This window comes from Phyllostomus discolor, chromosome 10 (assembly GCF_004126475.2).
Source record: "Phyllostomus discolor isolate MPI-MPIP mPhyDis1 chromosome 10, mPhyDis1.pri.v3, whole genome shotgun sequence".
Lineage (NCBI taxonomy): Eukaryota > Metazoa > Chordata > Mammalia > Chiroptera > Phyllostomidae > Phyllostomus > Phyllostomus discolor.
This window is the reverse complement of record NC_040912.2, coordinates 4,085,911-4,101,200: the sequence shown is the minus strand read 5'-3', so window position 1 is coordinate 4,101,200 and position 15,290 is coordinate 4,085,911. Positions and strand designations below refer to the sequence as shown.

At 46.0% G+C, this 15,290-nt stretch overlaps 1 protein-coding gene across 2 annotated transcripts in view; it reads right to left on the bottom strand.

Annotated features, from left to right (window-relative positions):
• IMMP2L (inner mitochondrial membrane peptidase subunit 2) overlaps window positions 1–15,290 on the bottom strand; it is a 596,245-nt gene that overhangs the window by 132,524 nt on the left and 448,431 nt on the right. For both annotated transcript variants that reach the window (XM_028525640.2, XM_036010394.1), the window contains exon 6: window positions 1,248–1,350. In XM_028525640.2, coding sequence (XP_028381441.1) covers window positions 1,248–1,350 — 103 coding nt within the window. The remainder of the gene's footprint in view (window positions 1–1,247; window positions 1,351–15,290) is intronic.

The following is a 15,290-nucleotide window of genomic DNA, read 5'->3' as shown; positions in this document are numbered from 1 at the left end:
CTTTCAGGTGATTTATTTTCACTTTCAAGTTGTTACTGAACTTGCTCACAGAAATCACTTTTTTTACCACAGGTGACGCCCAGCACTTCTGATCCGCTCGCCCCGTCTCTGGTATAATACCCCGTGAATACCACACTGTGCTTCCGTAATAATTACTACTCCAAAGCAAGAAAGGCCTTAGATGTTTCTGTCACCATTGCAACTAGAAAAAAAAGAAGTAGGAGTAGCCTTCTAAACTTTTTTCCACTTACCCCTAGTTCTGATCCAATTGCATCTCTGGGTAATTGTGCTTTTAGCCAAAAGTGAGGCAAAGACGCTGTCCATTAGTGACAATGACTGGTCCCTCGTAACGCGAAGGGGACTGTCATACAGGCGCTGCCGACATTCAGTTTCAGGCGAAACCATGTGGACACATTTTTTTTTTTGCAAAGCTATCTGACGGTGTTCAATATTAACTTACACATAAATACTAAGTACAGATAGGACTCACTTGAGGAAGATCTAATGGGTGCAGACCCACATTTTAAAACAGACATAGGGAACTAGGGGTGAGGTGCAATTTCCATGAACTAAAAGGTTCTTTGCTTTACACAATGATTTATATAATGATTTATGTTAAGGGCTCATAAGTAGAGAATTTCTGTACATAGTGAAAATGTAAAACCATCTGTAAAGTACCAGTTAAGTCTCATATGCTATGTACCATGAACTTGGTTGGCATAAGGGACATGTGCATTTCTGTTGTACATTAAACGCTGACGAAATGTCACTTACCCATGGGATTTCCACAATGCTTGTGTTTTTTAAAGGATGATGCGGAAAACTAACGCCTACAGGTCTTTACCCATTACATCGGTTAAACAGCTGAGAAGATAAGGAACCACGCTGTTCTATGGCGGCGGGGGGGGGGGGGGGGGGGGGGGCGACTCTCCTGTTGGGGCCAGCAGCCAGCTGGAAGGCACTTTCCATGCTTTATGGAAGAGCCCGAGTTCCTTTCCATGAAACAGACAGACACGTACACACACCGGCGAGCACGCACACACACACACACGCACGCACATACACCCCATGTGGATGGCTTCGATGACCCATCTAAGACGCTTGCAAGGAGATTTTCAAAGGCAAATCATTCCGCTGCCAAGTTCGTGATCACCCCTGGCCAGGTGACTTGAGCAAACAATCGGACACACTTCTGAAGTCACCCCCTCCCTGTGAATTCCCGTGATGCCGGCGACCAGGTGACTTACGGGCCCGAAAGCGTTGCTGTCGAAGCTGTGGCCGTGGTGGTCGCCTTCCACCCAGATGTGGCCGCGAGGCACCTTGACGTAGCGGTTTTTGTGTCCGATGGTTCTGGGGAGAAACAGCACAGGCAAGGAGGTGAGCGCAGCCGAGAGATGGAGCAGCTGAGCATGCGGGGCGAGGACGGCAACGGTGCCGCCGCGGAGGTGCCCGCGACCCGTGTGGGCTGGCTGCGGGGCGTGGCCACAGCCTCCACGGGCAGCGAGGTGTGGTTGGGACTCCGCACCCTCGCCGTTGTCTTGTATTCACCTGTCTGCAGGCAGGAGTTCTGTGCTGCAGGAGAAGGCACCGGCACCAAATGCCGTGTGCTGCCACTTCATTTGAATTCGCAATAACCTAAATATGTCTTTATGAAATTCAATAAACCCTAACAAAATACTTATCTATTTAGTTCCCCTGACATTTGCTGTTAAGTCGATGTTCAACGCTTGGTCAGGGGTAATCTTCACTTTTTTAGTCAGAGGAACTTCTCAAATGAATGGGCAGCACTTTTCATGACCGCTTAACTCTCTAAAATTCAGGTGTATAAGCAAGAAAAGAAAAAAACCAAAGAAACAAACCCTCAATGATCTCCTGTTAGACACAAGCTGTTCATGGCGTTGAAAAAGCTGGATCAGCCCTGTTACACTTCACATGTCACTCCTGGGAACGAGAAGGGGTTAAACCATCCTGAAAAGGATTCAGAGGGCAGTGGTCAGCGATGCGCACTCACAGCATCGCGCAGTGTCCTCACGGCGGTCAAGGGCAGGGTGCGAGGACCGGCCCCGGCCCAGGGGTGCTGGCAGTGGAGAAGGGCGCAACCACTTTCTCCTGCTTGGCCAGGTGGGCCTAGCTTTCTCAGATTCACTTATCAGGCTAAAATGTTCATCGCTTCTGACCCAGTCACTCTACTGGCAGAGGTCCAGAGAAATAATCAGAAGTATGAAGCAATATTTTTATGGGGGTATGCAACATGGGCCTTTCGTGTATTATGGAATAGTTACATGCACAGCAGTATTTTACATGTATATTTTATATTTACATCCCTAAATATCCAACAACACAAGATTGCTTAACTATGACACAACCGGTCAAATTAAATTACAAGGAGAGAATTAGAATAAAATATTACCCAATTCCATAATAAACTCTTTAGGAGGCAGAGACTATTTCTTTTCTTTTCTTTTCTTTTCTTTTCTTTTCTTTTCTTTTCTTTTCTTTTCTTTTCTTTTTACTCCCCAAAGCCTTCAGGGAAATGCCTGTCTAGAGAGGCTGCTCGATAACTGGTGGCTGGATAACGAAATGAACGGACGAGTGGCTGGCCGGTCACCCCCGGTCTATAGAGTTAAGCCCAGAAACTGGGCTCTGCACCCCGTTCTCCGAGGTGCAGTCCCCGCCAGGCCATTTCTGTCACCGAGTCACACAGGCGCAGGAGAACTCGTAAGAAGGTGCCGCAGAAACGGAGACTGCCCAGTACCTAGGATGGGTTCTGATTTCCAAGGCAGTTTCCATGTTGAGTGACTCTGTTTTCCATCAGTAAAGCACCCGCGCGAGGGAGCGATGCTGTGGCCGTGGGAAGCAGACGGTAGGGTACCGAGAGCTGTCTATTTCTAACTACTCCCGAGAAGAAGAGTAGTCTCGGCGTTTTAAAGAAAAGCAAAAACAAGTTGAATGCATCTCCCTGCCACGTCCTCCGCAACGTAAGGGTTCGCTTAAAACTGGCAAATGAGAGGCCCTGGCTGGCGCAGCTCAGTGGACTGAGTGCGGGCTGTGAACCAAAGTGTCGCAGGTTCGATTCCCAGTCAGGGCACATGCCTGAGTTGCAGGCCACAGCCCCCAGCAACTGCACACTGATGTTTCTCTCTCTCTCTCTCTCTCTCTCTCTCTCTCTCTCTCTCTCTCTTTCTCCCTCCCTTCCCTCCCTAAAAATAAATAAATAAAATCTTTAAAAAGAAAATCGGCCAATGAGCTCTTGACGTCGCTGCTGCCTTTTCCACGCAGCTGCCTCCAAGAACCGACGTCCCGCCTCCAGTCTGACTGACAGGAGAGGCCCTTGCTCTCACGTGATCGTCGGCAAGGCACCCTCCGCTATGAAGCCCAGACATTTTTCCTTTTATAAAGACAGTCATTCTGGATAAGTACTTGGAAAAAGAAAACAATTTTGTCTCTCGGAACAATCATTCAAGCCAAATTATGAAAGAAAACCAGCATAAAATCAATTCTGCACTGAAAGGGTAAGATTTCAGTCCAACACGAACCAGGAAAACAGTATAAAACTCAGATTCCGTTTCAAGGTCATGCGAACCGAGACGTCAAGACACGTGTGATAGACAATGACAGTACCGTAGAATGACCCCTGGCAGTCACATACGTCCTTGCATTGCCTGTCTCGCCTACAATTTTAAACACACCCACCTTCCCATCGTTTTCTAGCCCAAGACAATGCTTTATTTTTCTCCCTTGCACCTGTTAATGCTTCGTTTATTGGTTGATTTGCTTGTTGCCCATCCCTCCCCACTAGAACGTGACCTTTGGAATGTTGACTTTCCTCTTCGCTGTTGTAATCTCCAGAGACTGGAAAAAGGCACGGCGTAAGGGGCTCGACACACGCCCATTAAATAAGTGAATGAATGAATGAATAAGTGAAACATACTGTCACAGAGGCAGAATGACAGAGTGGAAATTTCAGAAAGTCTAGAAATAGATGAGCCCGTTGGAATCTTGAAACTGTTGGCCCCAAGGAACCTTGTGCAAGTGACTGAGTTGTGACTTGAACTTGCCCATCGTTAAGGCGGGATGCATGAGGCACTCACTGAGTGGGCTGAGGGGAAGGTTCGCGGTCAGAGGACAGCACAGTGGAGAGAGGTGGCTGCGCAGCCGGGTCTCTGCAACCTGCCGACCTGGGACTTGTGTGTCTGGCTTTCAGGTTCACGTGATCTTGGCAAGGGGAGGGAACTCGGTGTCAGCATCTCATCCGAAGGACAGGGCGACTACCAGGACCTAAGTCTAAAAGTTCCTCTCTGGAGAAAGTGGCATTGGCTACACCCTTGGTAAGTGGATTCTCTTAAAATTGGAGCTTTTTTTTTTTTAAGTAAATACTCAGGACAGTTCTGATGTATAGTAAGAACCCAATTAGTGCTAGTAATTATTACTAGTGTCTTCCTTTGTCCACTACTTTCTTTCATTTCCTAATTCAGAATGTGTTCAGCCTCCACTCCCTATCAGCACTGGTCTGTCTCATCCAACTACCTGAGCTAAATGCTTCAGTAATTCCTTTTCCGCACAGTTGCACTGTGCCTCTGGACTAGTTTTGATGCTACAATGTATCTTTCTTTTGCTTTTATTCTTACGTCATTCTGAGATACTGTGAAACTCACGTGTGAAAGCACTGTCTCTTTGTGACTGTTTAAATAGGCAACGCGGTGTGTGTGTTTCACCTACTATTTACATGACCGCACGTTGCGATGTTAGCAGACCGTGGCTTCCCTAGATACGGGACCCGTAGGAAATAGTTTATTTGAGTTGTACAGCCCTGGTGAAATTCATACCACATACACAGTATATATTCTATGTCCCAGGTTTCAATCTCACTTTTCCAAAACCAGCCCCAAGTAGCTTTAAAAATATACAATGATAAAATATTGAGCTGGTCCCTTCTAGGACTGCCGAAGAAATATAACTCTCCTAATCGAATTCCTCTAGGAATGGAATTTTAAACAGCTTTGTGCTCCTGAATTCACATAAAAGAAAGACAAGATAATCTTTTAGGTGATTTAACAGTTAAACGGGGTGTCCGCCTACGAGGTTGTATATATATACACGGCCTGCAAATAATTTGGGTTTCGACAGTCAAAAATGAGTTCTGTATACTATTCTAACTACCTGTCTACGGAAAGGCACTTTTAGTGCTGGGTTTGCCAAGACAAGTTACCTGGGTGTTGCAAATGAGAGGAGGAGAGATTGTCTCCAGTGTGAACTGACCTTGAAAACAATGGTTGTTTTCGTTAAGTCCCTGAATCTGCTGAGTGTCATCCGTTGAATACAAAATTATCCATGTAACTCTTGAGACAACAGAAAGGAACAGGTTCGTATTCAAAGTATTTCCCAAATACATATGTACGTGTGCATACTGACACGCTCTCAACTTGGGTAATTTGTATTCTGAAGCCATGATTGATGGGAATATTTTATTTCTTTGTGATTCAAACCAGTCCTTTGGTTTTTCTCCTTGTCCACAGCAGTGGGTGCCCTGACCTGGATCCTGGACTTCTGGGTTTTGGTTGTCATGGGGAGACCAGCAGTGGAGGGTTAAGGATTCGGGGAGATCAGGAAAAAAGTTTGAGCGAGATCTTTTATCATCGCTGGTAGGCTGCACTTTACCAGAAAAAGGGAATTTTACCACCAGGAGAGAAAAATGGCAAGGGCATTTGTCTACCTAGGGTTGGCACCTGCACCAGGAAGAAAATCGCCCTTGAAAATCCACGGCTGGCTCTTGGCTGAGACCAGGGCTCGAGCTCACACTGTGTGTGTGTGATCTGGGGAAGTTAAGGGTGAGCTTTGATTGCTCCCAGGAACCCGGCAGAAGAAAATGCAACTCATCAGGGATAACACACCGGATCAGGGTTTTTGCGTTTCCTACAGGTAAGTCCCAGCGAATAGGCACTTAGAAGTCAAAAAAAAAAAACCCCAAAAAACCGGAACTCACGAGAAAACCTTCAGTATTAATGAGTCAGGATGAACAATGAGAAGAATTCGATCCCAGGACTTCAAGTGGTGAATTTATCAAACACAGAATATAAAGCATACATACTTAAATATTTTTAAAATTAAAAAAGGGAATTAAAGAGATGTGCAAGGAATACTATCCTAGTTTTAAAGGACAACCGAAAAAGAATCAGATAGAACTGCTAAAATGTAACATATACAATGAAATAGGTAGACAAAAAGTAGATTCGTGTAAACTAAAGGAAGAAGTGATGAACTGGAATATGTATCTAAAAAGTTACTTAGAAGCTAGCACGGAGAGGCAGAGAGATGGAAACCGTGTAGGAGCTATTAGAGAGACACAGAGAACATGTTCACACGTTAGAGAATGTTAAAAAGTATCATCAGAGTCCCAAAGGAAGGGAATAAAAGAAACAAGGAAGAAAAGATATTTGAAACAAGGAGGATAGGGGCAGAGAATTTCTCAGAATTGATGAGAGCGTGAATTCACAGATTCTGCAATCAAAGTGAGCCACAAGTAAACACGTCGTCGAAAGAAACTGCCGCTGGATACATTGTAACGAAATTACAGAGCACTAAAGAGGCCCTCTCCCCGCAAAATTTTTGTGAAGTTGCCCAAGATGGAAAAAGTAGATTGTCATCAAAGAAGTAAGAATTAAATTCAAAGCTGAGTTCCTTTGTTAAGGTATGACTTACATGAAGTATAATTCAGCCATTTAAAGCATACCATTCAATGATTTTTAAAAATCTATGCAATCACATAGTCGCTAGATCGAGATATAAAACACCTGAATGATCAAAAAAGGTTTCCTTGCACCTCCCAGCAGGTAAACCTGCCCTCACCACCGTCCCTGGCTCCAGGTAACCAGGGCCGAGCTGCCCCCGGTCACTGCAGTTTCGCCTTTGCTGGCCTTCCCTCTGGATGGAACCATTCCATAGGTATTCTCCTATTTCTGCCTTAACTTAGTCTAATGTCTGAGATCAATCCATGTTGTTGCAGGTATTAGCAATTTGTTACCATTTTTTCTTAATACTTTACTATTATACTGACACACTACAATTAGTTTTTCCATCAATGAGTCGTGGACACTGGGGTAGTTTTCAGTCTTTGGCTATTGTCAGCACAGTAGCTACGAACAGGTCAGTGAAAGTATTTATGTGGATACATTTTCCTTTCCCTTGGGCGACTGTCTGTGGGTGAAAAGGCTGGGTCACCGAGTAACTGAACGTTTAACCTTCCAACAAACCGCCCCATGCTTTCCCAAAGCAATGGTGCCAGCAAATGCATGAGTCCCAGGGCCCCACGATGCACCAACACTCGAGAATTATCATTCCTTTTCACAACATGAGCCGTGTAGGGGCACGGAGTGGTTTTAACGTACACCTCCCTAAGGACTAGTCATGTTATGTACTTCTTGGATTTGCTTTCTTCTTTGGTGAACTATTAAAGTTTTTAAAAATTACATTTGGTGGCTTGTCTTCTTAATGAGTTGCATAATTTTTTTATACAGTCTGGAAGAACTTTGATCAGATCCATGGTTTTGCAAATACCGTCCTCTAATGAACATCTTAATTTTGATGAAGTCTAGAACAATTTTCTTTTCTGGGATGGGATTTTTATACCATAACAAATTGTTCCTTAAACAAAAGCCACCAAGATTTTTCCCTAGCCTTTTCTTCTCCTTTTAGTTCTGTAATTTTTGTTAATATGGTAAGAAAGTTCAAGTTCCTTCCTCCCTCCCCCCTCCCTCATATGGATATCCAATATTCCAGCACTATTTTTTGAAAAAAACTATTCTTTCTTAATTGAATTGCTTTATGCTATGATCTGAGTTGCGTCTCCTCTAAGTTTCTGTGTTGAAGCCCGTTCCCCCACCCAGCCCGGCAGGGTGAGGCCTCCGGGAGGTAACCGGGGTCAGAGGAGGTCACGGGGGAGGGGCCCTCGAGGTGGGGTCGGGGCCCTCGCGGAGAGAGAGCAGAGAAGTCTCGTGCTGTCAGTCTGTCCGTCTGTCCGTCTGCCAGTCTCCCACGTGAGGGCTTGTACCAACGACATGCAGAAAAAAGGAAACTGAGTGAAAATATTTTTCCTAAGGTTTTTAAACTTTTCTAGTGAAGAGTAGAGATATTTAATATCATTAAATTTTGTTTTTAAAAAAAGAAGGGTAGAAACATAATCTATTACTTCCTAACCAGTAGAAAAAAATCGAATTTAGAAAGCTTAGTTAATGTACTAGAATTCAGAAAACACAGAAAGCAAGAAAAGAGGCAGAGCTGGACTAATAGAAAGTACAAAATAAGATGGCACTGAAATACAGCAGTAATTGTAACAAAAGTAAAATGGACAGATCTAGCTAATTGAAAACAAAGATTCTCCAATTAGGTTCTAGTTACGTGCTGCTTAGAAGCAAGAGGCATAAACAGCTTCGCACAATGGCAGCGACCTAGCCCCTGAGGTTTATCGGAGGTGTGATCACTGCTGACTGAGAAAGACGCGCAAACAAAGGACAGAGAGAATGTGACGGTAACAGTAAGACAACAGATCAGGAAACCGACAGCTCGGTGAGCGCCGGACGAAAGGAGAGCGGGTCTGTGGGAAGGACTGCGGTGTCTGCGGCCCGATCCGGAAACCCCGCGGGTGTCTTGTCATCATCCCCTCGGAGGAGTTTGCGCAGGGAAGGGAGGGGAGCTACCCCTTCAGACCCACGGTCAGAGTCCGCACTGTGAGCACCCCAAAGGTCTCCCTGCTGCCCCAACAGTGCCCGGTGTGCTCACCCTCTCCCCTGGCTCTGAGTGCTGCTGCTAAGGGCACGTTTGCTCAGTAACCAAACGTGGAAGCAGCTTGTATCGGATTGGGGGAAAAAAAAGTATGCAATTAATAGATGGTGAGTTGAAGCAAATTTGGCAACAGTATTTCCAGCAAGTGCCATCACCCAGAGCTACCTGTGATTACGCTTCTCAGGGTCGCAGCTGGAAGTCCTCCAGCAGTAATGTAATTAATATAGCTCCTCCCCGCACAGCTAATGCAAAGACGGAGCGTTTAGGTGAGGGCCCCGGCCGAGCCGGATGAGGGGCCAAGACTGTGGACACCAGACTCCACAGCCTCCTTCCCACGGCACCACGGCTCAGAGCCGGAGGTTCCCCAGAACAGGTCTTAGCATCTTCTCAAGAGAGAAAAATGAAATGTCATTTTTTAAAAAATAGACTGCAGGCTGTTGCTAGGTGATCGGGGCAACTCTATTTAGTTCATTTAAATTAAATGCTAGATTTATACATATTCACAATCAAGTTGCAGAATTAACTCTGTAAATTTAATATGAATGCTCTTCATACAGCTTTCTTTTTTCAGCGATGCATATTCCTGGGGTTTATTTTTTTTCCTCTAAATTAGGATTACGGGAGCTCAAACATGATGATTTCCTTAATATATAGAATGTTTTCTCCTGTTAAACATACTTCTTAAAAATACCTATGGCTGCCCGTGGAAATCACTGCAACTGTAGGGAGAATTTGATAAGATGACATTTACCAAACAAAGATTCCATCCACGCTGTATCAGGCCCCGTATACGGCATATACTTGGCTCTGCCGTTCACCCCGGCGACGGGCGGCAGGGCTTACCCTGTGCGTGACAGTTAGTTTGTGGGGATGAGCTTATGAACTCCGTGGCAGAAGAAACCCTGCTCTTTCTCCACTGGTAGGATTACAAACAATCACTGAACGACTCCTACGTGAGACAGGACAAATGGCACGGGGTCAGGTCCTGTTCCTTCCACCAAGATCGTAATGTGTCATCCACGATTCAACACGTGAGCAACGAAGTGAACTATACAATACGGATGGCCTTCTAGACTTCCGCAGACTGAATCTAACAAGTTGGAACCATCTGTGAGGAAACAGCGGAGGAATGGAGGAATCGATAAATGAATAAGTGACAAATCTCGCTAACAGCATCAGCGTTCAAAGGATGGTATGGGTTCAGGCTGGACTAGCCAGGAAAGGCATGACGGACAGGCAAACTAAGTTGTGCAGGGCAGATGAAGGGTACCAGGTAAGGAAGGTAGTACGGAATTCAAGTCCCATTTCACTTACAGAACGTGTGTGTGTGTGTGTATATATATATTTATATGTGTATATATATATACATACACACACACACACATATACCTTTCTCTTTCTTTAGTACATTATTTCCCTGAGACATGCAATCATAAATTAAGGGAAATATTTTATAAGTCACCTTATAATGAAGACATTCAGTCATTACAATTGCACAGAAAAAATATATTAAATTTTACTCTGAAGACATGATTATTAATTTTTGCTATTGTTTTCTTTTTTTTTCTTCACATTGCTTAAAAAGGCTTTCTCCTCAATCTTGGTTTGTACATGTAGCTTCTGGATTCTTTTGTTATTTTCTAAAAAGCCAACTTTTTTTAATGAGTTGCAGAACTAAGTACCTTCTTCTTGGCTTAAATTTGGGGGTTCGGGGAACCATACTCATCAAAGGGCTTGTTCACCCCAGCAGGATGCCCAGTAACAGTCATTCCTGTTTAAGCCATGCCACGAAAATGCCTTCATATACAGAGCTCCAAAAGGCTTGGCATTCGCTCCACAGGGCAGGAAGGTACGGGGGGAGGCCGACTTGTACCTCGACGCCTTAAAGGTTCTCAGCTGGGCCCGGGAGATAAATGGACATAAAACAGATTAACCAGAGGAAAGTACAGCAGGTCCCTGAATAATGTTTAATTCACATTGTTTTGTTAGAACGTTAATGAGATGCCATAGAAACTTAGCTCTGGTTTATATCAATTAGCCCACGGCAAAATCCATTTTGTCATACATTATTTTGTTTCAAGTTTTAGAGTCTATGCACACTAATAAATGAGGACTTAGTGTACACAAATGTATGCAAATTTTAAGTGACATGAGAGCCCTCCTAAGAAACAAAGACCCTCCCCCCATTAAAAAAAAAAAAAGAAATGAAATGAAAACCAAAGACAAGGCGGAACCTACATGTATTTATAATAGGCAGAACAAAGAGACGCGATTATGGGAAAATAACTGAGTTACGTGGGGAGGCTAAAGGAAGATAAGAATTGCTATAGAAGGCCTGCTTGTGGAGAATATTCTCCGTCTCCACTTCGTGTCCTCCATGATGAGAATGGTACTTTGTTTCCAGTACAAAGAGGATGACTTTCCCACGAGAACGTCATCTCCTGCTTTTAAGAAAAAGAAGAAAGTGGCATTGGCCATTTCTCTGGTCTCTTTATGTCAAAACAATTCATGTGCCAATGTGGAATATTTGGGGGTAGCCTATTGGCCACCCTTCAAAGGACAATGCTAAAAACCACCACAACAGCAACAAAACAAACACAAAACCGAGTAACAACAACAACAACCATGTTCTCCAGTGGGCCAGGAGTTGCTCCCCCTCTGGGGCTGGAAGGAAGAGAGGGGGTTACGTGAGTCGGGGTACCCACTGATGGGCTGAGACTGCTCGGGCCCTCCCCCACATAATTCCTTAGGAATCAGAAGACGCTCTCCGACTGCAGAATCGTCTTTCCTGGCTTCATGGCAACCACAGAACTTAGGCACCACCCTACATGGTCATCAGAATGAGACCCCTTATCTCCTTCTGGGTGGAAAGTTCTGGAAACCTGCCTGGGCACTCCTAGTTCAGGTTCGATGATGTGTGTTTCTAAGCCACTTTCTAGGCCTTCTGGGAAACGAATGCTACTCTTCAATCAGGCACACGAGCCGTTCGCCTTCTGTCCTTCTGTTCCGCATGGACGCCGGCAACTTTAGTTTCTGGGAATTCGTTTCTCTGTCAACTCAGCATTGCGGGCGGTGGCTGCAGAACTCGCTGGTCTTCCAAGTGCGGCAGGATGCAGTGACTTTGGAACATGACTTCTTATTCTGCATTTTTGCTAGTTATTTTAAAGTTTTATTTACCTACCAATAACATTTCTGCATTTCTGTATAAAACTACATCACCAGGCCTGGCCAGGTGGTTCAGCTGGTTAGAGTGTCAGTCCCCATATGCCATGGTTGTGGGTTCAATCCCCAGTAAGGGCACGTACAAGAATCAACCAATAAACACATACATAAGCAGAACAATAAACCTTTCTCTCCCTCTCTCTCAAATCAATTTTAAAAAAAGAATTAACCAAGCCCTGGCTGGCGTAGCTCAGTGGATTGGGCACGGGCTGTGAACCAAAGTGTCTCAGGTTTGATTCCCAGTCAGGGTACACGCCTGGGTTGCAGGCCATGACCCCCAGCAACCACACATTGATGTTTCTCTCTCTCTCTCTATCTCCCTCCCTTCCCTCTCTAACAATAAATAAAAATCTTTTAAAAAAAAGAATTAACCAATGAATGAATGAATAAATGGGACAACAAATAGATGTTTCATTTTCTCTCTCCTGTCCTCTCTCTGGAAAATCAATAAATAAAATTTTTTAAAAAGCTACATCACAAGAAACTATTAGAATCTGTTGAAATTGCATTAAAATTCTTCATTTTACATGATCAATATTGTAAAATAATAAAATCACCTAGTTAAAGTCAGCAAGAATTATCTTACTCATTCATCATTTTTCCAACCAGATATTCCTTAATAAGTCTTTAATGGTTTCCTTCAAATAGCATTATGGGGAGAGAACAGAATGACTTCTTGAGTTACCATACCAGATGACACATTTGACAACTCCTGATTATAGCTCACAAAACAGAAATGTGAGTAAAATAAGCTTTATAAAATACCAAACAAAGGACTCTGCTAATTCAAGCCCTATTGCTTCAGCTGTTTGGAACCTGCATTATAAACCCGTATCGCAACGTCCAGAGTAATAGCAGTCATACGTAAAGAGGAAAGTACGTTGCTACAAAGTCGGAAAAATCTGTGTCCCCTCTCCTCTCCCCGGACGGTTCCCTGGAGACGGGTCCCTGCCTAAGACCCGTCTGGGCTGCAAAGCATGAAGGAAGTCACCAATCAGACTGCCTCGCCGCCACGCCACTCTGCTGCAAACATAAAGCGTGCGGAAGCTTCCTAGGAGACCCTGTTGCATGAGTGTCTTCGAATATTTGCTCCCAGTGACTTAGCCTCAAGTAAGTAGAGAGCAGTTCTCTCTGCTGTAAGCCTGGCTTTCCGTCATGGAAGAGGAATTTCAAGGAAGGTTCAATTCAGATAAGAAGAACAGAAACTCACTTTTAATGAGGCTGTACTATACTTAGGCTGTAACCCCCAATAATATAAAACAGCATGAAACTGACTTGGATACCCAATGAGTTTGGATGGTGACCGTCTGCCCTGTAAGAAACTGCATGTGAGCAGATGAAATGCATCTTAAAGAAACTGTCACTGCTCACATTGTGGCGAAGGCAGAGTGCGTCCGCCGTGGACACACCTTCCTGCTCTTCTGCCGGGCGGGCCAACTGCTGCCCCCCCCGAAGTAAAGTTTTAAATTATATCAATCACCCTGTGAAGCTTTGAAACCAGAGAGAAAAAACGTAGCTAAAAGTAGGAGGAAAAAACCCAGGATTCACTCTTACTTCTGCCCGGAGTCCAGCAACTCCCCCTCCCCCCACGCCGGTCCAGGCCTCTGGCATCTGCTCCCCGGACCCCCTCGGCCACCTCTGCGCTGCTCCCCTGTCTCTGCCCTCCTCCGCCCCCAGCCCGTCCATTCGCCACCCCACCCGTCCAACCCTGTCCCACGGCTCTGCTGTGGAAAATCTCCCAGGGCTTCCCACCACGTCACACAGATGACAACCCCCCTTCCTCACCATGGCCTGCAAGCCCTCACATCAGGGGGTGGGGGCGGGGGTCACAGCTTTGGCACCAGGGACATCTTGAGTCAGACACTTCGCAGTCACTGTGCAATTCAGGATGTTCGGCAGCAATCCCAGCCCCCTACCCAGCACACGCCAGCAGCATCCTCCCCTGAGTGGTGACAACCACAGATGTCGCCAGGCACGGACTCCTGGGGGGCAGAATGGACTCCTGGGGGGCAGAACCGGGCCGTCTGGGAAACACTGTCCCACATGCCCTGGCCCCGGGCTCCGCCTCATCCCGCTGCACTGACCCCAGGCCCCCACACCAGTCCCGTGGACGTGGTGACCCCTGGACGCAGACCTTTTGTGCGTCACTCTTCCCTGCAGGGAATGCTCATTCTCCGGGCTCCTTTGCCAACCTGGTTTGTGTTCCGTGCTCCTGTTTAAACGTCCCCGCTCTCACCTACACTAGCTCCTCCTGTCACCCGCTGTCCCTCGGCACACTTTCCTTCATGCTCTTATCTGCCCGCTTCCCACTGGCTTTAGAACCCAGCTCACCGTGGACTTGGTTTCTGTCTGTCACCCCTGCGGGAATGAAAGTTCCCCGAGGGGGACTTGACCTGTTTGGTTCCACACTGTCGTCCAAATTCCCAACGCAGGGCCTGGCTGTGTGTTCAGTAGGTGCTCAATAAGTACATACTGACTGAATGGGCAAACGAGTGTGGATTCTGGGGGCCATCCTTTTCAGAGTCCCGTGAACAACTGGTCCTCTCGTTTTGATAACGGCCTCATGCAAACCGTACACCGGCCGGGACCGTACAAATCGCCAGGCGACACGGCCCCCTCACAGATGAGCAGCCAGTCTGAAGGCTGGAGAGGGCAGTCTGTCAACAGTGAAGGGTTTCGTTTGTGCTCATTGACTTCTGAACATGAAAATGATAAAAACCAAAGTCGGGGCCTCTCTTTGTAGTCTTCCCTGTGAGCACTTCATGCGCGGTGATGAGAGCTGCGGTTGCACGTCAGATCTTTGGGAAACTCTGAACTGGACGTGTGCACACGCACTGAGTGCACGGCCATCGGCCAAGAGAGCTACTCGTCACCCACCGCCTGGGCAGGGGAAGACCCACTTTGTCTCCGAGTTTTAGACGGTGAATTCTCTTAGCAACCTAGACAATGAAAGGTGCCAGTGAGAGAAAAGTAACGGACTGTGGTTTATAGAAAGTACGGTGATTTCTGATGATAGACTGAAGTCATTCAAATTCTATAAAGCACAGAGTGACGGACCCGGCCCCAGCACCACCTGCCGGACTCACACTTCAAGGACTCACCGAGTGGCTGCATCACGGCCCGGAGACCGCACGGGGGGTGGTGCTGTTGAAACCCACGGCGCTTAGACGCACGGCAGCTGGCGGTGATGCGTAACGTGATTAGTAAAGTGCATTCCTATCCACCGAACTCCATTCCCAGGTATTAAAATGAGCATCTTGCCCCGGCTGGTGTGGCTCAGTGGGGTGAGT